The sequence below is a fragment of the Nanorana parkeri genome, unplaced genomic scaffold, assembly GCF_000935625.1.
Source record: "Nanorana parkeri isolate BGI_ZX_2015 unplaced genomic scaffold, ASM93562v1 scaffold11, whole genome shotgun sequence".
NCBI classification, from domain to species: Eukaryota; Metazoa; Chordata; class Amphibia; order Anura; family Dicroglossidae; genus Nanorana; species Nanorana parkeri.
The window spans coordinates 2878633-2906219 of NW_017306279.1; the positions used below are offsets into that span (position 1 = coordinate 2878633).

Genomic DNA, 27587 nt, shown 5'->3' on the forward strand with positions numbered 1-27587 from the left:
ACGTTTTATTTCTCTCCATAAAGCTTAAAAATCTGGATGGTCAGCAAGTTTATGGAGGATTTATACCCAGTACCCGAGTGCCGTTTATAGCATGTGAAATATCAAATATAGCATTTTACTCAAGTTGTAAAATATTTCACATGCTTCATGAATGTAACAAAGTGTTCTTTCATCCTAAGAAAACACATTTGACTTAAAATTATACTCAAACATCCATAACCAAGGGTCAGATTTTGAAATATTCCCAAAGAAACACTAGTATCCTGTTCCCTCTAGGGAATGCTGGTTTATTTTTACCACAACAATTACAAATGGTAATCATACATGACATTTCCCATCTCTGCTGGCTAAATGTTTAAAAGTTATTATTTATTAAGTTACCACATGCATTTGCCACACATTCCTTTAAAGTAAAACTCCAGCTTAAAAAAAAAATAAATACACACACACACACAAATCAGGGTTAGATTTCCTCTAGTCGTCTTTCCAGGACAGCACATGAGAGGATGAGCGAGAAACTTACCATTAGGGCGGGACCACCGTTTGAAGAACATTTTTCCCAAAAGCCTAATCGAAGGTGAGAAGGTCCAACCGATAATGACGACAGAAAGTGGAGTAGCTGGACCAGATGGCCGCACAGCAGATTTGTTCAGGAGTGGCCCCAACCCGCTCTGGCCAGGAGGTGGCTAAGGCCCTGGTTAAATGTGCCAGGGGTCCGAGAGGGCAAACCTCCGCCATAGCACAGTAAGCTGAAATAATTGCTTGTCTAATCCACCTAGCAACAGAGTTTTTTTTTAAAGCCTGTAGACCTTTGTTTTTACCAGTATTCAAATTAAATAGAGCCTCAGATTTTCTAAAGACCCTGGTATGGTCTAAGTATTTCAGAACTGCATTTCTGACATCAAATAAATGAAAAATTCCTGTTCTTTAGCACTTGCTGACCTAGAACAGAAGGTAGGTAAAACAATATCTCGGGGCCTATAGAACCTAGAGGAAACTTTAGGTAATAAAACCCGGGTCAGTCCCTAAGACTAAACTATCCTCAAAGGCCTGAAAAAAGGTTCCCTAATAGAGAGGGCCTGAATTTCGTGAACTCCCCCGGCAGTAGTGAGTGTGACTAGGAGAGCCGTCTTTAAAAGGTACAAAACTTCAGATCCTCAGACGGTTCAAAGGGGGACTTGAGTAGACCCTGCAGTACAGTACATAGATCCCACTTAGGAACAACTTTCGCTGGCAAGGGTTTTATCCTACCTAAGGCCTTAAAAAACCTTGCTACTAAAGTATTAAGCTAGTTTACAGTCCAAAAAAACATTGAGTGCCGAAATCTACGCCTTCAGAGTACTAATAGCCTACCCCATCCCGAAGAAACTCAAGGACAGATGGGACATTCATGGACCTCTGGTTAGCGAGAACTGATAGTTAGAGAACTGATCGCTTAGTATAGTGCCCATTTAAAGGATACCTAGTATTTTTCTCAATGAATACTAGGGTATTGGTTGAGGGTTGGTGACATCAGAGTCACAAATATGTAATTCTTCACAGACGACCATGTGTTCACAGGGTCACTTTAAGCTTCTAGAGCAGGGGTTGGCAACCTTGGCTCTCCAGCTGTGCTGAAACTACAAATCCCATAAGGCATTGCAAGCCACAGGCATGACTCCCAGAGGCAGAAGCATGATGGGATTTGTAGTTTCAGCACAGCTGGAGAGCCAAAGTTGCCTACCCCTGTTCTAGAGGAACAGGAAATGATGGAAAATCTTTCCAGCGGGGATATCTGTTTTCTTCCTGTTCTGACACCTGTCTCCTGAGCAGGAAGGAAGGGTAAAGCTCGGTCAGTCCCCATTCACACTTGGGAATGGAGCAAATCGCATGAGTCTAAGAAATTGCTCCATGAGACTCATGTGAAAAGCCGCAAGTGGGAGGCGCTGTACAATACAAAGACAGCAGCCAGCAACTACAGACGCTCGATGTGAGCGCACATGCTGCAATTATTTTCGGAGGATCTTCCCCACATGCAAACAGACTGCGGGTATGGGCACTGTCAGCTGTCATTGTAGTGCACAGCGCCTCCCACCCGCAGCAGATTGCATGAGTTTAATGGAGTAGGACTCATACCATCGACCCCGCACATTCACACTTTCTGCGTGCGTCCTGGGATTCAATGTGGATTCATGCCAAACACAGGAAACAAAGTCTCCCAAACGTGCGGGAACATACATTCTCATGACGTCCTGGTGTAAATGGGGCCTTAATTTGGTGTATGTCAGTGGATTTAATTAGAGAAGAGGGTACACTTTTAGGTATGGTCTCAATCTGTATAATGGCTACAGAGAGCTACAAGCATGAAGTGGGGTTCATAATGTATAACTATATACATACTACTGCAACTATATACCACTATCTTTCCTTTCCTATAGGCCGTAGACCTGCAGACTGATCTCCAGTGCATGGATATTCTAACTCCACTATGATCGGGCTGTTACCTACATCCTCAATTCAAGGAAAACACAGAGGGAGACAGAGCAGGGTAATGCACTGTTTACTATGTGGAACATTATAAAGTGTTTTTTAAGTATTACAATGTATCTCTGGTCAATGCTCTTTTTTTCGTTTCGGGTAGTTTGAAATTGGTAAAACCATTAAGCGTTTCATATTGGTCTGCGTCCACACTAGGGGGTCTTACCCCCTTTAGCTGTCCTGGTGACTATTTTCTCTGGGAAATAAAGTGATAAGAAAGCCAACATTTCAGAACAGTCACAAAATATGGAGGTAAAGGGATATCTTCCAAAGAGGACAAATGTCTAAGGCAGGATTTCCCCTCACTTTGGAGCGCTTTCACCATGGTGGAGGTTAAATGAATGCATTTGGGTGTCTGCTATTGTAAATAGACTGCATATTTTGGGTTGTATGGTGATTTTGCAATGTTGAGACTTTTCATTGATATGCCTTAAAAATGTAAATATGCTTTATAAGACAAAATGTGCATGCTTAATTGTCAGACCAAGTAATATACAACATTTCAAAATGCACATATTTGGTATCCATTTAACAAGGACAAATGGTCAGAAAAAATTATTACCGTAGTCATTCTTATTAATTAAGAAAAATGTATTATGTAAGCGTACTACCATAATAAAGATAAATATTTGCTTAGAAAAGTAGTAATTTCATCACTAATACAAGGAAATGTTTAAAACAGGCCTTGCATTTAAATAGCAAGATTTAAATGCACCCCTTCCCCTTGCTAAAACGCTCTTTTAAACTGGAAAATAAAAACTGTAGGAGGGAGATGGGGAAATGTTACTTAAAAGGACATTTCCACCTTTGCGGGGGCATTTTTAAAGAAACATATGCCAGCAATGTACATGGTGTGTAGATGATGCCGGAATATGCAGATCCGGGATAAAAACACAAAAACTTACTTTTTTAAAATAACAATGCTTTGCTTCTCTCGCGTACGTGCATCATTAATATTCATAGTGGTACCTCCCCTCCTTCCTGGGCAGTGCAGAGTGACCGGGAGATTTTTTTTACCTGTGACTACAGTTGGAGGATTGTTGTGATTGCTAAAGAAATCTGTTATATTCTGTCTCCAGCAATCACTCTAAATAAAATAACGTATTTCTTTAGCAACATCCCTGTTGACCCCGCACATCTCCAGTGACATCAAACAATCTCCGGTGATCCCATGATGTCCCTATCCTTCCATCAAGGTCCCAGGGAATAGCCAAGGATTGTGCACTGTGCTGGAGTGCCATCTTGCCTGATTTGGGCTACTCTGAAGCTGGGGGTAAGATAAATATACTAAATAACTTTTTATCCCCCCAAAGGATTGATTTTTTGATTGAGCAGTGTTTTAGAAGAAGGTGGGGGCCAAGCACTGAATGAATGGACTTTGCTTGGAGTACAAGGTCCACTTTAAGAAATGATTAGCATTTAAATTCATGCTGCAAAATGGCTTTATTTTGCTCTGCTAGTTATGGTCTGAAATAGTCCTCATCACCAAAGGGTTAAGGCCCTGTTCAAGTGTCTGCTGTTTTCTGCAGTAAAACGCATTTGTTTTACTAGGAAAACACGGTTCATGTGGAAAATCCATTTCAAAGAGACCTGTTGATATCATTGCACTGACACATGACTCTGTCATGGAAACTCTGATTCCTTCAAAGGTCTTTTTCTTACTTTGCAAAATGTTTGAGAAAAAAATGCATTCAAAACGCATAAACATAGGTACATCCAATAAACTGCATGTGAAAAAATCATACAGTAATGCATTCTAAACCTGTGTCCTTTTACTGAATCCTATTGGTATAAAGACAGGCAGCATAACTAACAATTTAATGTAAGCTCTGAATAACAGGCAGCAGTTGTCACTTTTTTATCTCGTAGATCAGATGTCTCGTTTTAAATGAAAGAACTCAGGTCACAGTCATTAGTGGACTGATCTCCTACAGAGTATAAAAAACTAAAACTTTGTAACATCCGTAACGTACATACAACTGATGTGTAAATTCTCCCTTTTTCCAAATGCTTAGTTTAAATTTATCATAAATGCATTAACATCTTCCTGCCTTGAAAATGTACATTAATGTCCCTATGCAGAATATCCCGTGCTAAAGAAATGTTAATCTATGCCACCCAGAGGTGTATCTACCACAAGGCATTTGCCTTGGGTGGCACTTGCCAAGGGGGCGGCCCCTAAACCAGTGAGGCAGAGCCTCACCTGCCATTACCGGTATTGGTGCAGATACTGGGCATTTTAATAAGTACCTACCTCATGGCAGCCCTCTGGAGACCTTGCAGAGGTGCTTACAGCTCCAGCCCACATCAGAAATGCATACCAATGTATTCCTATGGTATTTCTGGGCTCTGTTGACACCAGTGCAGACTGTTCTGATGCAGGGGGGAAAATGCTGCATGCACTATTTTTTCTGGCTTGGTACGCACCAAAATGCATGTAAACGCATTGGACTGCACATGAAAGCCCATTTTAAGCTTAAAAAAAAACTGCAGCGCAACGTGTCAAACACATGGCAAAAATGCATTAAAAATAAACTGCACTACGTTTGCAGATCTGCTCCAGATCTGGTCCGGACATGGTGTGAACAAGCCCTAAGCGAATGCATGCACTGTATGCCCAGTGATCATGGCATTAAGGCCTTGTTCACACCGAAAGTGTGTGCGTTCCAGAGCGGTAGCTGCTTGAACGCACCGTGATCGCTAAGAAACTTCTCCCCGTGTTTTGGGGCAGGAGGGGGCATGGCGGTGCATTGAATTCAATGTCACCGCTTCCACACCCCCTTGCCCGCAGTGCGATGGAACGCGTGGCAAGACTTTGCCAGCGTTCTGTTTCACTGCAAACGCAAAAAATAGGGCTTGCTCTATTTTTTGCGTTTGCGCTGGAAGGCAACGCTGGCAAAGTTTTTCCCGCGTACGATCGCACTGCAGGCGGGGGGCGTGGAAGCGGTGACATTGAATTCAATGCACCGCCATGCCCCCTCCTGCCCCAAAACGCGGGGAGAAGTTTCTTAGCGATCGCGGTGCGTTCCAGCAGCTACCGATCTGGAACACACACGCCTTCGGTGTGAACAAGCCCTTACTGTGTTCTCTGTCGCTATGCTACAATGTTCTTTACAGATTGTTGTGTGAAACATTGTGGTATAGAGATATGAAAATACAATTATACGCATTAACACAAGGCAAAGTCGGACAGAGACGTGCAGGCAGTGCCGAGCGGAGTGATATTCCCCTTGACGCTACCTACATAGTCGTGCCACTCAGGAAAGATTTGGGAGCAGGAAGCCAGTGGCTCAAGATGCCTGCACCTAAGTACTGAGCACCAATGGTTAGTCTTTCTAAGCATTTACTGATCATCAACAAAAGGGGCTCTGATGGAGGGGCAATGACCACTGACCACCAATGCTACGTGGGGCAATGACCACTAGTACTGGGGGGGGGAGTGAGCACTGACCACTAATAATACAGGGAGAGTATTGACCACCAATGCTACAGGAGGCACTGACCGCCGAGGCTTCATGGGTCGCTGACTAAGAAGGCTGCAGAGGGGTCTGGCCACCAATGCAGCAGAGGACACTAATCACCAATGCTGTCGGGGACAATGATCACCAATGCTGCAGGGGGAACTGGCCACTGAACACCAATATTGTATGGAACACTGACCACCACCATTTAAAATCAGTAATTGAGCATTGACCACCACGTGTTAAATGGAGGGAGCAATCACCACTGGCGTTTTAGGGTGTCCTGACCTGTTTTAGGGATGCACTTTACAGCTAACCTTTAAGGTTGGATTCACGACTGATAAACAACTATTAAGGGGGTACTCACCAGTCTCCTAAACTAATGTAGCCTAGATTCCTCTACCCCGATGCATACTTACTTTTCTATGCGTAGCACATCAAGCATGTAAAGACTAGTACAGCTACTAGGTGCAAGAAACACACATTATAACAGTATGATTGCATATAGGAATGAAACACAGAACTATCAGCAAAAGACATACATATGATTGCTGGATTATAAACACTAATTTTCACCCAAACTTAGCCCAGTAAGGATTCTGGAGTGCCGCAGACTTGTTGCTTACATCATCCTCCTGTTCACAAACATTGCAGCCCTTCTCCAGCACTCTCTTCAAGCCCCAGTTTATTGGCAGGTTTAAAATTACAGTTAGTGACTCCGGTGACAGCACTGGGGTGATGGTATTGGTATTGTGTGTGAAGCAGAGTGGGTGGCTAGAAGGCGCTGCACTAGAGACACTGAAAGGTAGCATTTGCCAGGCCGGGCCCCCCAGCTAATCTATTGGGAGGTGGGCCAAATACAGGACTGGCTGTATCCCCCAATCAGTGGCCCTGAGCGTAATAGCTGCCAGACAGTTAACATGTGTGCAAGCAAAATGGCGCCTACATCGTTTTCTCAGCACAGGTTACTTATTATAAAATAAAAAAAACACAGAGTAATCCACAGCAATCAGAAATAACCTTTACTGCTCTTATCTAATGAAAGATGAAACATTAGTTGACATGGGTTACTGTAAACAACGCTCTTTGCACTGGCTGACATTTTACAATGCTCTTCATCAAGTGAAAAGGGAATCTTTCAGGCAACTCCCTTTTAATGCATTGGTGCTGCAAATTTCCAGTGTATATTAATATAGCTTTAAATGTTCATTAACTTAATTGACTAAGAGATGTCGTTAGCTAGCAACTTGGCAGTGGGAGGCAGCCTAATGTATTCCAACAAAAGAATGGGGATCAATAAAATGTGTAGAAAAGAAACCCGACACATTTGTTTTCTGTAACTCTGAATATATTGTGAGAAGTTGATCACCCGATTCCTGACTGATGGACTGTGAGGACCCGTTCACACATATAGCACCTGCGTTTTACCCCACCAGATCAACATAGGTCACTGCAAAGACACATGGAAACAATTGTTGTCTATGTTTCCCATTCACACCACAACGCGTTGTGATGAGTGGTGAGCTGCGATAAAATGCAAACATGCTAGATTTTATTACAGCACTAAGGATGCCATCGCAGGTTGTCGCACAGCAGCGCATTGCACCTCGGTGCTGAGCAGGGACCTGAATGGATGCACACATTGTACACGCCACATAAAGTTAAAAAAATTTAACCAGTGACAGCTCGGGAAGTGTGCAATACAATGCACACTGCCAGAGCTTCGACAGCGCACTAGCCCGTCCGCTAACGCACAGCATCTGAATAAGTCCTAAATAATGTTTAGCCTTGCATATATTACACTGGTATTACCTGAAATGTAGTTTATGGATCAGTGGTAGCCTAACTCATAGGGACAGATAGCACCCAGAAAAATGTTTTGTTTTTTTCCGTGTGTGGTTTAAATCAATGCATTCCCTCTATTCCTTCCCCACGGTTACTGGGAGGATCATATTCCCTGAGGAAGATTATTCTCTATTGACACCAACCAAAAATGATCAGGTCATTGGACTGTATCTTCTTTTATAAGCTCCACGGACTATTTTTGAATCACTATGATCTCAAAGGAGGTACTGTAATATATATATTTAATTATTTATTTTTAATAATACATGTAAAATAAAATAAATAAACATGATTCTAAGTGACGTTTGTAATTATATACAGTGCATTCAGGAAGTATGCAGACCCTCTTCACTTTTTTTTTATGTTGCAGCCTAATACTACAGTTGTTTAAATTCTTTTTTTTTCTCTCATTAATCCACACCTCATAATGACAAAGTGAAAACAGAATTTTAGAAATGTTTGTGAATTTATTAAAAAGAAAAAACTGAAATATGACATGTACTTAAGTATTCAGACACATTACTTTGTTGAAGCACCTTTGGCAGCAATTACAGCCTCGAGTCATTTTGGGTATGTGGCAAAACATTGCATTACCGCAGGGAAATAGGTATGACTTTAACCTTATAGTGACAGAAGCCCTAACTTACCAATAGGGAGACTCCATAGGACGGAAGAGGTGGAGTCAAGCTTGACCCTTTAATGAAAGGTTCAATTTCAATTAGCAGGTTTCTCACAGGTTTACTTAAGGTGGAAGCAAACCGCTTTGTAAATGTTGTGGTTTTACCCTAATGTGTAAGTAAACACAGTGCACCTACCTTACAAGTGTGCCCTTCTCCAGTGCTGTTGGATCGATCTTCTCTCCCCCACTGATGGGGGTGGCATAAAATATTTTTGGGCAGAAAAGACTTTGCATTCCTTTTCTGCCAAAAATCCTTACCTCTAAGCGATTTTTTATTTTATTGACTTTACTTTCCACTTTAAAGGTCTCTGCCTATAGTCTTAAAGAATAAGAGCACCAATTATTTCTGCCCCCCCCCCCCTGCTGACATCACAGAGCCCACTCTACCCCTCCACAGATGCATACTTACCAAGATCCGCCACCCCGTGGATTGTTTACATCCAGTTCCAAAGTCCTCTCCTGGCCAGGAGACAGAGGTTGATGAGCCCCATACAAGTCTATGTGCAGACACAGTAGTAAGTTTCTGGGTGCCAGGTCTCGGTAAGCATGCTTCTGTGAAGAGGGGAGGAGGGCTCTGTAATATTAGTGGAGGTTGCAGAAAGTGCATTTTTTCTTTAATTGTTGCTTCATGTCTTGGTAATTTGCAAAAACTTTAACAAAAGAGCAGGGGTGGCATAGGGCAGTGCTGCCAATAATATATTTTATTCCACCAGAGCAGATTACAGAATGAAAGCATACAAATCTAATAAATAGGTACCAGCAAAAGCCATGTCATTTTCTGCTCCTGTTTTACAAGTCAGCATCAATGAATTTGTAGTTTCAACTACATTATGCACAATTTCTGAGGAAAGCACCAACTAATCCAGTAAAAAGGTTTCAGGATGTTAATCAGAATTTCAAGGCCAGTAAAAAAGCAAACACTAAGGAGGCCATTATCCATAAACTGAGCTGGCCAGTCTCTCCAAAGTGAATTAAATTTTTCACAAAAGTTCCACCTTGTGAGCTATGCCAGATTGAAAACCAAACACTACATGTAAGCAGGGAATATTTATGTACCCTCTTCAGCCAGTAAAGTATCTACCAAGAAGTCAATGAGTGCCGCTGTCTCTGTATTTTATTTATTTTTGTTAAAGCTTTCAAGTTTGAAGTGGAGAGCTAAGCACATGGAGAGAACACTCCCAAAAGATTCCTGTTTAATAGACCTTGTCCTCAAGTTTTTCTTGAAATGTATGTAAACCCTAGCATCAAACTTCTCTTACGTGCTTCCATTTTGGTCTGTTAAATATACCAATGATATTGTGATGCGGTAATGCAGCTAAGTTTACTATCCTTGAAGGTACCAAATCCTTTATCTCCATGTCTCAAGCTGGAAGGGCTGCTAACATGCAAGCTAGCAGATCCCCTAACCAGATTAATTTGTCATCTGTGTGTGCCCACCTGCAATAAAGTGAATTTGTGTGCGTTGGTCTATGAAGGCAAAGCAACCCTTTCACGCTCCAAAGCTCTGTTCACCTGCTGGGAGGAAAGACAGTGAGCCATGTGTAAGCTCCAAGTATACTGCTACCATACGACAGTGCATGGTGCCCGAGTGGCCAACTACTAAGCAACAAAGCCATCATGTGGGAGCAATTAAAGTAAATCACATGATCTCCCATACACAGAGGTACCTAGTATTCCTCACTTCTTGTTGTGATGGAGAATGGGGTGATGGTGAAGGGAAGGTGATGATGTGCTACTGCTGGTGTCACTATTATAACCAACATGTTTCTTTAACCTGAATGGGCAAACACAGAATCACTTTAAGATAACTGGGAGCCGGCGAAAGCCATTCTGTATCTGTGTCTGCTATATTGCAAATGTGCTGGTTTAGTGTACTGAAGTGCCATTCAAAATGAATCACATTGCAATGCAGTACGTGCATTGTGGTAATAACCTGTGTGCTACTGCAACAAATAGGTGTGAAGCCAGCCTAAGGTAATGGAAAATCAGAGGAAGTCGCCTCTCTGCACAGGCCACCATGACTAAACACACAAAGCACAGAAAGGAAATCCAATAGTTTATGGCAAGCATGGTTTTATTTTTAATCCTTAATAAAGCCTAATCAGTAGTAAGGGTAATTTTTTTTTCAGTTCTTCCAAAAGTGTATGACTGTTAACACCAGTTCATTACACCTATCAATGGACCCCATAGCAGCTTTTTATTAAAATGTCAACAATTTGAACCTCAAGCATACCACAGCATAGAAATATGTACAATGATGTCATGAGTACAGCAAAGGAGTATATTAACACTGCTAATTCTCGGATAAGGCTATGACCCTTTTTCACAAAGGAGGCACACTGTTAAATATGCAGAGCTTTTAATTTTACACCCCTCCAATTGTGCGCATGCAGCATTTTCTCTGCATTTGATCCTGTGTTTGGCCTGGCAGCAGTGGGTACTGGATACCTGTATAGACTTATTGTTCTCAGTGCTTTGCTTGTATGAGCCGCCACATATGGGAGAAGACAGAGTTCTGATTTGGCCATTTTTGTCTCATATTTATGGCCAGTCTTGGCTGATAGGAAGAGAAAGTTATTTGACATGTTAAAAGGAGAACTATGGGGTCAGTGTTTTCCCCATAGTTCTCCTTAGGGTAACGGGAGGACACAAACTAGCGTCCTCCCGTTACCCTAAGCTCAGTATACCGCGAGCTACAGCTCGCGGTATATCATTCAAGCTGTGTAGAATCATGCAAGCTACACCTTCCCTTCTCCGTATACAAACACTGACTCATCCAAGGCCAAGTGTAAAATCCACCATTCAGTAGATGCTTAAATAACAGTCATATGGCATCTTGGATACACAAAACAGGTAGATCCGCACTCTTCAAGGATACTATAATCTGATTTAAATTGAAAGAACAATAAAAACAGTGCAGTAGTGCTACATGTTTTGGACCAAGACAATACTTTTTCAAGCTCAACCTTTCCTTCCCTACCTACATGCCCTAACGAAGAACCCTCATATGACTGAGGCATTCCAGTGTATGGCTAAAGCTAGGACAGAAGACATCATAATGTGAGGCCGTGTTTGCACATTCAACTTGTCTCTTTAGTCACAGTTTATGGCAATCTGTGACACAGTAGAAAGGATTCTGAAGACTCCTGTGGGCACATTCTTTATCTTCTAGATATGATATTGCAGGTTTTAGATCAATAAATGTTTCCACAACAAAAAGGTTACTGTGCTAGATAGAGTTTGCACCAGTCTATGCATGCATTTTCCCATTCTGGGTGACTAAAGACTGCACAGTACAGACTTTAACCACTTGCTGTCCGGAGCAATTTCTTACTATTTGCACACGTGATAAAATCTGATTTTTTTTGTCTAGAAAACAGCTTAAAAACCCCAAACAATTATATATTTTCTGAAAGCAGAGGCCCTGTAGAATAAAAAAAATGCCAGTTGCAATTTGTTACTGCGCACGGTATTTGCGCAAATGTTTATCAAACCAGTATTTTTAGGATAAAATACACTAAAATGAAATGTAGTGCACAGAAACAGAATATAATACCCATTTTTGGGGTAAAATATAAAAGATGGGGTCACGTCGGGTAAATTGATACCAAACATGTGAAGTCTTAAAATTGCGTGCATATGTGAAAACTACAATACCCAAAATGTCCTATAGGCTTCACCAGAGCCTAGAGATCTGCTTCACCAGCTTGTTCTCCTGGCTCTAAGAGCCGGAGAATGTAAACAGTGACACCGGCAGTGATGTAATACACAGTCCAGTGACTGGAATAGAGATCAATCCCTCCGATCAATGAGGGGAGACCCGCCGTGCCGGACATGGGCCCGCACGGGGGACAGCAGAGTCCAGGGCAGCTGGTAATAGCGGCAGCAGGACACACACACGCTGCCACTCAGTACAATCGCTTGCACCTTAAGAACCCATTCACACTGAGCGTTTTGTAGCACGATTTCCGCTAAAAAATCACTCAAACATGAAGCTTAATGTAGCTCTTCCAATGCATTTCAATGGAGATGTTCACATCTTGCAGCTCAATGTCTCCTGTAGCTTGTAGTTGAAGGTTGAACATGAGCTATTTTTTGGTGGATTTCAAGCGATTTGACCCCCAATAAATTTTGATAGACTGCCAAAGAAGAGCTACGTAGCGCGACAATATGTGCACTGTAGCTCAATGTAGTTCAATGTCGCTCAAAGTCGATCAGCTCAAATCAGTGGTGAAAAAGCTTGTAGCTCAGTGTGAATGGGGTCTTACAGCCATCATCGGCTGTTTGAAATTATACCAAGAACACGGCTGCAGCAGCAGCAGCTGTGTTCTTGGTATAACCACTTCAGGCAGAGGATGTACATATACGTGAACCCGCCTGAAGTGGTTAAACATTTTGAAAGTCCAGAGAATATGCACAAAGTGGTAACCGATAGGACAGGATTTGAATGCCACAATGCCATCAACTGACAATAGAAAGGCAAGCAATGCAAATGATTTTCGGTTATTGCTCTCTTAATCATCTTTGGACTACTTCCAATTCTTAAGTGAGCTTTATCTATGAAACCAAAATGTTCCATTAAATATCACTTTAACAAACAGAAAGATTTCCATCATTGGAGCAGCTGCAAATAACACTAAGAAAATGGTGGAAAAGTAAGGAAGGTGTTCCTGATAAACTGCAGAGTTTCTGCATAAATGTGCTATTCCATGGCTGTGATATGTCTGCTATGTCATTCTTCTGCCCTATACAGTCAATTCTACCACATTGTTATTACTCTATTACATTTTAATACCTTCTACTAATTTAATACATGTACAGTCCTGTTTGATACGGTGCAAAATGCAAGGTGTATTAACCCACATCAATTAGAAAGACTGGGAGCACATGGGCTACTAAAGTCACCCGTGATTGCCCCTCACCAATCGCTAGCCATTAACTATCGATCATTACACATAGCAACAATGGAGTGTAGTATGTTGCATCAATGAATCACTAATGATTACACAATACTCCAAATATGTGCAATCAATTGCTACCACTACTATATGTAGCGATTACTGGTGGGCCACTGCTGGTGATTTTACCAGCACAACAAAATTGCCCATGTATGCCCAGCCTTAATCTCTCTGCTCTTTGATTGTAGAAAACTGAAGTGTGATTGGCTTATACAGTTTACTGTATTTTGCTACATATATTCAGGCCATACAAACTAAGTTATGTCACTTATTTTAGCCTTCTGACCATTAATAGTTGGGCACGATTATGTTCTGTCCTATCCACAGTTCAAAATCTTGAAATCTCATTTAGCTTCATCATAAAATCTATGGGACTATGTGCCACAAACATGGTATGGGACTATGTGCCACAAACATGGTAGAGATGTTCACTGCGGTACTTTGACTGAACTGATTGGGAATTTTCAAACCATAATTTAAAGATATTACCTGGTACACATTGTGTGGTAGGCAGCACAATACAGGTTATTTACAGCCGTTCACACCGCCGGCGATCGTAGCTCGTATTTGTCAGCACGGAAAAGCTCCGCACAAGCACAAGCCTGTAAGTATGCGCCTCTATTGTCCCCATTCACCGCTGAGACGTGAACGGGGACTATAGAAATCAATGTGATTTCTTGTGTGGAGCTTTTTCGTGCTGAAAAATACAAGCAACAAACGCCCTGGTGTGAACGGAGACTTAAGGTGCCTATACACCTTACGAATATAGACCAATTTTCGTATGCGATCGCGTTTTCCTCCGATATTCGTAAGGTTGATGGGCAGTGTGCAACCGCAAATACTGTACAATCAATCGACTTTTGACTAACCAGCAGGTTAGAAAACTTCCGTTGATCGTACGATTTTCGCAAGGTTGGTGGCATTTCTGTACGTCAAAATTCGTACCATCTACACTGCACATGCGCAGACGAAAATACGTGCGCTCGATTAACGCAATTCGTCCAGGTGCTTTCTTTTACCGCTGATCCAATCTTGTGATAATCGGGGCAGGATGGGGCCGCCGTATGAAAAGCGTACGGCGGTTCGATCATCGGACGAAAAGTTCCCTCCGATGATCGCAAGGTGTATGCGCAGCTTAGTGAATAGCTTTGTATGGATTTAGGTCTCATATAAAATCAGAGAAACTGAAAGGAGACAAAAATCCACTTCAATACATCATCTGCACTGTATCTTAGAAGCTCTGTTTTTACTTGCAAAAAGGGGATTTCCATCTGGTATATTTCCAAAAATGCTTCTGTAGGAAGCATGTAGACACAATTGTCACCTGTGATCATTGATTTGAATCTGACTTACAGAAGATTCAATAAAGATGTACAGTTGGGAGAGACTCTGGATACTAAAAGAAGGGACACACGCTGCAAAAGGATAAAACCTTAAAAAGGCCTTGCTCACACATGATTCCACCAAATAACATATTTCTTATTTCAAGTTATGTCCACTTATCTTACATGATGCATTTAATCTCCCTCAAAGGCCCAACTAAACCTAGAAGCCAGAAAGCATAAAACCAATGCTAGGCGCTTCCATCTTGGTTGTGATGGCAGCTTTGGAAGTGTCATTGCCAGAAAAGAAATACTGGCCTAATTGCATTTGCTTCCCCGTGATGCCGGCTGTCACATGTGGACGCTCCCGATGTCAACTTTAAAGAGGCAACGCAAACCTGAACTGGGAGGCGCACATGTAATAGTGACACTGGAACCAGGGGAGGGAAAAACTGCCAGTGCTCCCGGAAGTTTTGAATTACAAAGAAAGTTGCAGAGGTGAATACACTAAAACTGAAAAAACATTTTTGAGAAACGGTGGTAATTCTAACAAGTTTGAATTAAAAAAGGCACCGAAAGCCCATTTCCACCTTTGCGGAGGTATTTTAAAAAGAAAAACATATGCCAGCAATGTACACCAAGTGTACACGAAGCAGGCATATGCAGTTGCTGTATATGAACACAGAAACTTACGTTTTTTGTTAGCTTTCCTCTTTATATCCTCATGGAAATGGCCGCCTCTGTGCTCTGTGTAAATTACAACTGAGCTCTCTCTGAGATCTCTACCCCCCCCTATTCATTAGTATTCATAATGGCACACCCCCCAGACAGTGTATTGCGTGTAAAAGGCAAAGCTGGTTTTTAGTGATCATGTTACAAGGATACACATGGGGGGGGGCAGCTGTTTACAGCCTGCTTTAAAGTCCGACCCTGGTGTCAGAATGGATTTCTTGTGGATAACATTTTGAATTTTTAGGAATCATAAATTGTTCATAAAGAAATTAAAGAAAGCCTGCAATGTGAGTCATGAAAATGTGGACACATATACATCGTCACCGCACCCCTGCATTTCCACAATAAATGCTAATCCCTTACAAAGGTGGAAATGGGCTTGAAGTCTAGAAGCTATGCTCAAAAAAGGCAGTCAGAGGGCAAAGGACTAGTCACTAGTGCCTGTCGTCTCCCAGAAGCTGATCTTTTTCCCATTACGGACTAACCATGCCTTGTTCTGCACTGTGTCTCTGTACGGAGGCCATTTCGGTAGCGGCATTACTTCAATTAACATATTTGAAAGCACCAAACCTCAATCCAAATCCCCTTAGACTATAAGGCACAGGCAGCAGTGCCTTAGATCTCACACTTCAAACATACAGCAATGAGGCTCTACGGCACAGGAGTGCTATTTTTCAGAAGGAATGCAAAACAAAAAGGTACTTTTTCAGGGTATTGTTAACGTACAATTAACACTTCTATATATATAATCCCTATAACATAGCAAATCTTCCATTTTTAAGTTCAGTTCCACTTTAAGAGCTAATGCAAGAAGGCTTTCATTTAGAAACTCTGGTGATAGAATCCGTTTCATGCATCAGTTTATCCAGAGAAATACATTCCAAAAGAAAAGAAATTACATCTCAGTACTGGACTTTTATAGTACCGGCTGCTTTTGCCCGGATGGACTTTATAGAGTTAATTTGCAGACATTTATCTGTTTTGGTTTAACTTGTGCAGAATAATTCTAATCTTTGATATCTGTGTTCTGATGTGTCTTTAGAATTAAGTTCTGTGGTAGGGGTGTCTGACACTGAAATAGATAAAAAGAAAAAAAAAAGTAGTCTCTTTGCTGTCATAGAAACTAAATTTGCACAGGGTCAAAAAAAAAAAAAGACAACATCTGAATTTGTCGATGTGGGCAATGTACTATTTCACATTCTGCATCCTCCACTACTACAAAAGAAGCACAGCTACAGTATGTCAAGAACACTAGTCAACAATATCCCCCGGCCTGTAAGACCTCATTCACACTGAGCGATTTGTAGCGCAATTTCAGCTCAAAAATCGCTCAAACATTAGCGGAATGTAGCTCGTCCAATGCATTTCAATGGAGCTGTTCACATCTCACAGCTCAATGTCGCCTGTAGCTTGTAGCTCAAGCTTGTCGTTTGAACATGACCTATTTTTCGGCAGAATGGTGTAGCTCAATGTCCCACGGATTCGCGTGACATTGTCGCGCTACAGAAGTGTCAGTTTTGCACATAAATGTAAGGAACATAAGCAGGAAACAGGAAGAGGAATGATGTCACAACAAGACCGATTTTGATTGGATACAGCACAATGTAGCAGCTACGAAGACCATGCCAAAAGTAGCGCTACGTAGCGGGACAATATGTGCACTGTAGCTCAATGTCTCTCAAAAGCGCTTTTTCTGATGTAGCTCAGTGTGAAGGGGGTCCTACATGGACAATGAAGGAGCATCAGTGCACTAATGAAGTCATCCCCCTAATCTCAGGTAATTTCCTCATGTTTACTGTTAGCACATGTGCACTGCGGCAAAATTGGACTGGCTCAGGTTCTACCCTGGTAAGTGCTGCTGTAAATGGGATTACAGGAGGGTCATATCAGTTTTTATATGTGCAATGGAGTCAGCTATAAAAATTAAAGGCTTTACGGTTAGCCCCATACTAGTGCAATCCAGGAAACGTGCTTAGTACATAGGAGCAGACGCAGTGACTAATGTGCCTGTATCTTACATCAAATAAAACTGCCAAAAATGGCCCGTTTAAAGAGACAGACTTACTACTGCCTCCCGTCTAGCAATAGGACCAATTCATTTCCTCTTTAGAAAAAGAGAAAGATTCACCATGACATGAGGATTACTTTCAGACATAGGCGTGGGTGATTTCCTAGCACTGAGCACAGCAAGGCCAAACAATCAGGAATCATTTTCTGGTGATTTTATTTAATAACTCCGCCGCAAATACAGATCATTCCATTGTCTGTAACTAGAGCTTTCTGCAGCCACACTGCCAAGTCCACTTGATAAAAGGTGTGGTGATATCCTTGATTTCCTTTGTAAAACATGCTCCCCATCATAACAAAAAAAAGAAAACACATCTATAGTTCTGGATCTTGTTCAAAATGAACAAAAAAGAAAACCCTGCAAAGAAAACATTTAAAGAACAACTCTGGGTAAAAATGTTCTTAACCTTCGCAGTGCAGGGAAAGTGCTCATTTTCGCCTAGGGTAAAAAAAGTTATAGTCACTGATTTTCTGAGCTGTCCAGCTGTGACATCGCTCCCTCCATCCAGTCTCCTCCTCTGCTGCAGCGATGGCATCTCCCTCGGCGTCCTTACATGCTATACACTGTGCATAGAACGTTATGACTCAGGAAGCTTAGACCACTGCAGCGGAGCGGGAGCAAGGCTCCAGGGAACGGTCTAAGAGTGAGCCGGCTCAAAAGGATCAGGTGAAATATTTTTTTTAATTTTTGACCCTAGATAAAACAAGCATTTAACCTTTGCAGTGCAGGGGTAGCCCCGCTGCAAGGGTTAAAAAAAATCTACCTAGAGTGTTGCTTTAACAGTTACCAGTTCACTGCCCTTGTGGCCAGAACTTGCAGCATTGAAGGGCAAAGCTTAATGATGATCTTTGGCATATGGCACACTTTGGGGTTTATAAAAAGCCCTGTCCCCCCTCACTCTGTGGTTCCTTCCATTGGCCCTTGTGTCACTACTGTGTGCTGCAGTAATATAGAGGCTGATGTAGGAAACCAAAGAGTGCAGTGGGGGATGCCAGCATCTGAAACTCACAAAAGTGTTGAAAGCTGAATGTGCTTCAGCAAGTTCTCCTCTTCAAAGCAGTGGAGATTGGCGGTGTGGCCCATGGTATAGAAGTGTATAGACTGTTTTCCTAGCAGGGATGCCTCTATTTTAGTTTTCCCAGTCTACATTACAGTGTTAAAGCTAAACTCAAGGAAGATATAAACAAAAAAATAAACCAATGAGGCCTGGTTCACAGCGAGAGTGAATTGTCTCAGCTGATTGAGCGCGACAAAAAGCATCCCCCCCAAAATAATTAACAATTCCCCTATGTGATAACAAATATACAATGACAGGCCCTCTTTAAGGAGGCTTTAGGGGTCTCGAAGACCTCTGTCACCTAGGGACCCCCAAAGAAGCTGATGACGCTTCACCAGCTTCTCCTCTGGCTATAGTAGCCAGAGAAATGACAGCTAGAGGTGGAATTAATGTAAAACACATCAGATCCGCCTGGAAGCATTGGAGGAGAGATCAGCAAGTAGGAGAATTTTGATCTCTCCGCTGTTATCACTGTAAACAGCCGCTGTCCTGGGCCCACAGGGGGCACTACGGAGCTCGGGATAACCGGCAGTGGAGGGCAGAAGTAGAGGGGTGACGCACCCTGTTTGTTGTCATACAAGCGACTGGACGGCTGTAGAGCCGCCCGAATGCTTGTATGTAATAGGCTGTTTACATGCACAGCGGGAACCTGCTCACACGGGCAGGAAAAAAAATGACGTGGAAGAGGCTGCCGTCTGCTCGTGTATTTACAATGGGCGGATAGCAAATAGTTAATTGGTATCAGCCTTTACAGCAGAGCTCAGAATGGGAGAGAAAGACGGAGTCAGTCAGTTGTGCTACAGTGCTCATGTGCCAACAAGGAGCTGCTGAGAGGTGGAGAGAATAGAGGTACAGAGGGATGATTGCATTATTTGCTGCTTCTCCTTTCACTGTCCAGTCACAGGCTGGGGGAGGCAGCAGACCTATACGTTTTATTTAACTGCAGAAAAGATAAATTAGGTCTATTGCCCTACGTGGCACAGCTCTGTAAATCACAGAAGAACTGGATGCTGTTTGTCTGCAGTTAAAGCTGAACTTTAGGTAACTTCTAAAGAATTGCTAAAAGATAGTTTATTAGCAGAAGGGATGATTTATGTCTCTTTTCCTAAAGAAAAAAAAACAAAAAACCTTCCCTCCCTCTTTTGTAGCAATTTTTAAAAGCGTACACTGTCTGTGGCACATGCACAGTTTACAATCCAGCTCATTCCCAACATCTATAAGATTCCAGGAATGCAGCCAGGTACCGAGAACCATGTAACTCCCGCTCGCATGCACAAAAGCTACATCAAAAGTGGCCACCTAATGAAAGGGGATGAGCCACGTGGACCAAGAAGACACAGAAGAAAAGATGGCGGTGCTGGTGGATGGGAAGCTTTGCTCTATCGCTGCATGAGTATAGTTCCCTTTTCAGCTTTAAACGGTTATCCCATGTTACTACTTTTGTCAAGCGGCATGGTAAGTTATGAATCTATAAAACTCCATTGCTAAGGTACTGGTGCAGAGACCAGTAACCTATCCTAAAGAGATGCCATTCATGTGTCAAAAGGAAACAGTAGTGATATTGTGGCCACCAGGTGGAACCACATTGTACGGAGGAGGACACAGACATCCAGCACACCCAGAAGTATCGGATTCTGAAGATTCTGCTGCCCGCCATGGCATTGCATTAGAGTGCTAAGATCCGAGGCACAGGCGGCAGGACAGTATTATTATTGTTTTTTGGCGGGGTGCTTTTTAATAATTCTTTATTTTGGTAATAGAATCAAATAACCAGTTTTTTTACAAGGATTCAATATATCTTTATCTTGGTCCTCCTTGCCATCTTGTCTTGATTTGTATTATAATGTCTTCCCTATATTGTAAAGCGCTGCGCAAACTGTTGGCGCTATATAAATCCTGTACAATAATAATAATATCTTTTAAATTATGCAAACAGACTAAAAGGAGGAACTTCTTCCCATTTCCATGGGAATTTCCGTTCCATAGCCCCGTTGAACCAACACAATTGCAAACTGCAGATGAACCCTGGCTTGCGAGTATTACTTTTTTACATCACAATAGGGCAACATGCCCCTGTCCCTCACTTCCAAATTACAAAAAATTTCAGTTATCTGAAACACACTTGCACTTGTGTGAACACTGCCCTTGCAGTTAATGTGTTGGACTTTTACCCTGATTCTATGTGTGTTTGAAGGGGAACTCCAGGCTGTAGAAAAATTAACCCTTGCAGTGGGAGGATTGATCCTGATGGGAGATGGGAGCGAAGTTAACCCTGCACTGCCAAAGTTAACTACTTGCTTTTTTCTAGGGGCTCAAAGAAACAAGAAACTCTCACCGATCCTTGATCCCGCCTGGCTGCTATACTGATCCCGGCAGCCTCTTCTCCCCTGGACTCCAGAAGTCTAAGCTCCGCTGACGTCATCACATCTAATACAGTCCATTCAACTGTCCATGAGATCTGAGGACGCTGAGGGACATACCACAGCGGGAGAGAGGTGAGCAGTCACTGGTGCAGGGCCGAGGATCAGGTGAGCCCCTAGAGAAAGTTAAGTTAACCCATGCAGTGCAGGGGTAGCGCCACTGCAAGGGTTAAGCTTTCTACAACCTGGAGTTCTTCATTAAAGCACATTGGTGTGGCAAAGATCTTATTTCATACAAAGAAATGTAAACCCTTTAAATTGTTTTTAAAATGTAACACCGGCTGGATAGAATGGGTAAGGGCTTGATCCTCTGTTACATTTTAATGGCGCCAGTCACCCTATTAGAGAACTTCCCCACACCCCCACCCCACCCAGCCCAGTTCTAGTCCCCAACAGCAACAAGAAAGCAAAAAGTATTTCCTATTCTATCCAAAACTCACAGGCAGGGCTCTCCTTACCCTCTTGTCTTGAATTGTATTGCAATGTCTTTCTTAAGCTGGCCACACACCTTACAATTATCTGCAGATGTTCTGTGGTCAGATGGAAAAGGTGCAACAGATTCCTCCATCGACACTTAACTGTGTGGATGGAGTAATCTCCACCTAGGCCAATCTGTTGCACTTTTTCCATCTGGCCACAGAAAATCTGCAGATAAATTGTAAGGTGTATGGGCACCTTTATATTGTAAAGCTCTGCGCAAACTGTTGGCGCTATATAAATCTTGTATAATAATAATGATGATAATAAAACTAAAATAACCATCAAGCCTCTCTAACATGGACTGGTTGCTATGTGGTTAATGTTCTATATAGTCACACACACAAATGATGTACCAGGGAAGATTACACATAGTAGGTATTGAAAAGTGATTAATTTAAAGTCCAGTCAAGCATAACTATCTTTTCAGATCAGCCATATTGGATATTTTATATCAAGAGCAGAACTGATTTAAAGTCAAGCAAAGCATTTAAAAGCAATTACTGTGCACAGCAGGTGACTGCATAATAGGACACTAATATCTGGTAAATGAAGCAAGACGCCATTAATTGACAAATGTAAGATCATACAACATGTTAGACTATATAACATCACCCTAGTATTACTCATGTATATATCTAAAAGAGGGTGAGAAATAGGTTTGTCTTTCTTAACTCACATTCACATTTATTGTCGCATTTTTCCTAATGCAGATGATGGAACCTATTCAAAAATCTGACACTATAGATCAGTGGTTCTCAACTCGTGGGTCGCGACCCAAAAGTGGGTCGCGACACCCTCTGCAGTGGGTCGCGGCGTCATGTCTGAATAGACCGGCCTGAGACTGAATAGAGAGGGGGAATTTGTGGTTCAGCCTGTGGAACCTCATGTCAAACTGTCCCCTCTCTCCCGGCCTCCCCCGATGACAGTTCAGTTCTTCTGCTACATGGAATCTCATGAACGAGACATTAACAACCTGGAAAGCTTCAGCCGCCCTAGATAACTATGGAAGTGGCACCTCAACTACAAAATATGCATTCGCAGCTTCAATCGATAAATAAACCTAAAAGTTATATATCATTCACTTTACAGGGTAATTTCACTTTCCCAGGTGAATTTGGGAAAATGGAATTGCTCCCTCCAATCTGGTCGCCTCTCCTCCCACTTGCTATACTTACTCTTCGGTAGGGATCTACTGAGACCAGTTTTTCAGTATCGTGTACCGATATTTTTTTTCAGTACTCACCTATAATGAATAGCAATAACAGCATCCATGGGCCCTGATTATCAGGAAGCCGGTGTTCTATTGAAGGAACACTGGCTTCACTTCCCTCGTGACACTGAGGATGCCTGGCTTCCTGACCCATCAGGAAGCTGGGCGGCACGTCATGATCCACCCGCCCAGCTTCCCGATCGGTCAGGAAGCCAGGCTGCCTAGCGCTAAGTGAAGCTAGCTTCCTAGCCAATCAGGAAGCCAGGAGGCAGGTCATGACGTGCCATCCAGCTTCCTGGTTGGCTAGGAAGCCAGCTTCACTTATTGCTTGGCAGTCTGGCTTCCTGACCAATCAGGAAGCCGGGCGTCACTTAATAACTCGCCGCTTGGCTTCCTGATTGGTCAGGAAGCCAGGCTGTCTAGCAATAGGTGAAGCCAGCTTCTGAGCCGTAAGAGGGAGATCTCCCTCTGACCGGAAGTTCTGGTATTGGGGGGGGGGAGAATGGGGGGAGCAGTTGGGCAAGTACGGGTACTTGCCCAAATACTCAGTATCGGCACCAATACTGGTATCAGTATCACTGCATCCCTACCTTTGGGCGACCACTCCTTCCCCTCCACCAGTGTTGGTCTACTATCCCTGCCCCGTACTGTTGTGTAGCGCATCCCTGCGCTCTGTATTTTGAATTTCACACGCTGCCCAATGAGAAGTGCTTCTGACCGAGCATCACATAAACTTACATAAAAATGCTTCACCTGCACACTTTACATTTTAACAGTTACTGACATTTTTTATTTCAGTGTTTTAGGATCCATCAAATCTATACTGTCTGGTATAAAAACAATATAAACAAGCATAACACTTACCAAACTCTATTACAGCAAATAATTCCAGGTCATACAGATATGCCAAATCTCATTAACAAAATGCTTATCAAAATTAGAGTACAAAAACCTGCAGACTGACTGACAGAGCCAAACACTGCATTTTGCTGCCTTGTCAGGACGTAACAGGTCCTTGTAAAACTAGCCAGGAACATCGAGCAAGACATACAATATAATAATGAATCCAGCCACCTGCCAATGACAGGCTTTGTGTGCAGGACACTAAAAGGCTCAGATGTTGCTTACCTTGCCATTTGTCCCAATCTCCATCTCTACCACAGCAGCAGCATTGTTGACTTGGTCCGAGTACCTGGATTGCGATTTTACATCTATCCTCCATTTTAGGCTCTTTAGGGTGTTCTCCCATCTGGTTTGGTTGATCACACTTTCACGAATCTTCCTTTTGTGGTTCTTCCAAAACTTAGCGATGACTGCAGATTGTTCAACAGTGATTCCTCCTTGTTTTTTGGTCTGAGCCGTCAGGAAAGCCTCAATCTGGTTTGAATCCATATCGGCGGACACTATGGACTGAAAATAAAAGGAGGGAAAAACTGATAACTGTGAACTATGCAGAGTGGAACTAATATTGTATGTATATTGTATACCCTTTAAGAAAAACTCCAGGGGGAAAAAAAATTAACCCTTGCAGTGGGGGCTACCCCCACACTGCAAGGGTTAACTGCATGCTGTTATACTCACCAAATGCTCCGAGCCACCGCATCTTCCAGTCTCTCTCCCCCTCCTCTGCAGCGGTCAAAGGTCCCAAAATCATCACGTCTATGCACTGTGCATTGATGTGAGGATGCTGAGAAACATTTCAATGCTGCAGCGGAGGAGGAGAGAGGCTGGAGGGAGCGATGGGACAGCTGGCTGGCTCAGAGCTTCGGGTGAGTATAACTTTGTTATTTTTAGCACCTAGACAAAAACGGGAACTTATCCCTTGCAAGCACTATTTTGATCGCACTGGACCGGACCGCAGGCACAATGTGCCATGCTATCCCGTGCGGCTGATCGCATTGGGGCCGGAGGGAGTGTCTACGGTGCCATTCATTTCAATGGCCCGCCACACCTCCTCCTGCCCCACAAAAAAGTGAGCCGGCCACAATGCGAGGCAGTGTGTTCTGGCCAGAATCGGGCCAGAATACACTGCATCTGGTGTAAACGGACCCTAAATGTGTATTAGAAAAATGTTTGCATGCTGCATCTTGATGTCCACTGACATGCATTTCCTCATTTTAATAAATTGTATTAGATCCTTCACATCATTGGTAAAAGGCACAGGTATTATTGCTCCTAATCTTGCCTGAGCATTGCCTTTGTACCTAAAGAAAGCCACAACTACTCCATCCAGGCCCTTGACTGCTATCCTGGAAGGCCCTTCAGCAGCAGTGACGACGTGCGAACTTCTCCCAAACCTTGGAAGGAATTGAAAAGTAATCCTAGTCAACAAGTGAAAAGAATTTAGAAAGCTAATAATGCAGAAAGCCAAAATTCATACATTGGGGGAATTTATCAAAGCAATTGCCACTTAGCACCTGTTTACATCTGCGCTTGTCCTGCGGCTGTCTGAAACTGGAGCATCACCTAAAGCTTTCCATACACCTTAAGAAAATTGGCCGATTTTCGTATGCGATTGCGTTTTCGTCCTATATTCGTAAGGTTGATGGGCAGTGTACAACCAATCAACTTTTGACTAACCAGCAGGTTAGAAAACTTCGGTCGATCGTACGATTTTTGCAAGGTTGGTGGCATTTCTGTACGTCAAAATTCGAACCATCTACACTGCACATGCGCAGACAAAAATACGTGCGGTCGATTACCGCAATTTGTCCAAGTGCTTTCTTTTAATTACTGCAGATCCAACATTGTGATAACCGGGGCAGGATGGGGCCGCCGTATGAAACTCGTAGAACGGTTCGATCATTGGACGAAAAGTGTCGTCCGATGATCGCAAGGTGTATGGGCAGCTTAACAGAACAATCACAACTTAAGATGTCCCCATGACCACTTCTTCAAGAAGAGACTGTTAAGCTTTTTGTCTGGAGTCTATTTAACCTCATTTATGAACAACATTATACTAGCATCATAAATCTGGCGCAAAGTGCATCAAATATAATCCGTGCAAGTTCAAGCACTCGCAATTGCTATGAAGAATTCCCCCCATTATGTATAACCCTGCAGAATAAGCACCCACGTCTCTTTACCCAGTCAGTAGTGGTAGAAGTGTACAGTCTGAAGACTATGCAGTGCAACTTTCTCTCTGCTTTCAGCATCACCAATATCATTCAAACTTTCAAAGGAGGTTGGAATTAAATTGCTGACTGTGAGAGACTTCTTAATACTGGCATTTTTTTTTGCATCAGATTTCTCTGTGCAAAAGGCAGCAGGGAGGACATCCCTGCATCCCCAGCAGATGTGTTCCAGAAGCACCAGGCTACAAAGGAGATTAGGGTAGATTGGTGCAAATGGTGACAGATTACTGCTTTGCTTTCTGTGCTATATATAACGTTTGAGCCGCACATAGCAGAGATAGGGAAGGGTACTAAGATCAGTGTTATATGACAGGCTTCGGATATGAGGCCCCATGGGGACACAGCTCAGAGCTTTTGGTCCCAGATAAAGCTAGAGGAGATTATTTAAGAGTAGGGCACTACTGAGCTGTATGAATAGGTGGGAGTTCTGCCAATCTTGTCGCTCCTCACGCCACTTTCAGGTTAAGTATCTATCTAAGAGACACTACAGCCTCAATCCTCCTTTTCCACACAGCCGGACGCCAGGGAGCTACGATGGAAATTTTATTACAAGAATGGATTTTCTTGTTTGGTAGCTCTTTCATAATAGAGTGGTTTGCTTATTACATATTAGGCTTGAAGCCTTGGAAAGAAACCTTTTGTTGTGCACCGTAGTGGAAATGTACCAAGAGTGCTCTTTGCCAGGGAGGACAGGATTATCTGCAGCTAAATATTTTCAGCAAGTCTGCCAAATATTTTTCCTTCAATGAAATCCAATTACAGTCCCACTGAACAGAATGACAATAATAAACTGTTTCCTGATGAAAAGGGATAGGTTGATTTGTTTTGCGATGATGATGGGAGTTTGGTTGTTCAGTATCGGGGGTTGTTCAGGGCTGAAGAAAATAAGTCTTGCAACCCGCACATTGAAGGAAGACTATTTGTTAGGTGAGCTATCAATATCAAATGCAATACTAATGACAAAGTATTATATAACATGAGACGCGGGCATGAGTATGAAGCTTTGCAATCAGTCACTTGAAGGTAATAGCACACAAGCCCGGGTGCCTGCATTTATCAGGAGTGCGGAATTCCTATCGCCCGACGATCAGAACATGCAGTTCTGGGCGTCGGGCCAGTGTTTTTTCCTACATTTAGAGCAGGGAAGCAGTCGCTCTTTTTGTACAAGTAATCTGGACCCAGATCACCTGTATAGCAGCATACTTGTCCATCGCCCTCCCTCCTCCAAGGTCCCTCCCCCGCCGCAGTTTTTGGACTCCCCCTAGCGGCAATGATTTCAGGATAGAGAGTGGGGAGGAGAGCGGAGAATGTCTGTTCTCCAATCTGCTCTGCATGATCAGTGAGACAGGAGTGCCATACTCACAGCACTTCCTGTCTCAGCAGTCACAATACTGTGCTCGATCTTCTGTATTGGAGGGCAGGCTCCATACAGAAAACCTGTCGCCTCCCAACGCTATCATTATTAATTTCCACACCCCTGAAATGTATTTATTATGGGTATTTACATAGCGCTGACAATTTACACAACACTTTACATACTGCACATTCACATTAGTCCCTGTCCTCAAGGAGCTTACAATCTAAGGTCCCTATTGTACACACAAAGAGCCAATTTAGACAGGAGCCAATTAACCAAGTTACTAGCATTGTGCAACTATAAGTCCCAGCATGCACATAGATACACTTCTCTCTCTACCCCCCCCC

General features: G+C 42.8%; 1 protein-coding gene across 1 annotated transcript in view; it reads right to left on the reverse strand.

Annotated features, from left to right (window-relative positions):
• COMMD1 (copper metabolism domain containing 1) overlaps positions 1 to 27587 on the reverse strand; it is an 87019-nt gene that overhangs the window by 29101 nt on the left and 30331 nt on the right. Inside the window, exon 2 of the mRNA XM_018555945.1 lies at positions 23878 to 24159. Coding sequence (XP_018411447.1) covers positions 23878 to 24159 — 282 coding nt within the window. The remainder of the gene's footprint in view (positions 1 to 23877; positions 24160 to 27587) is intronic.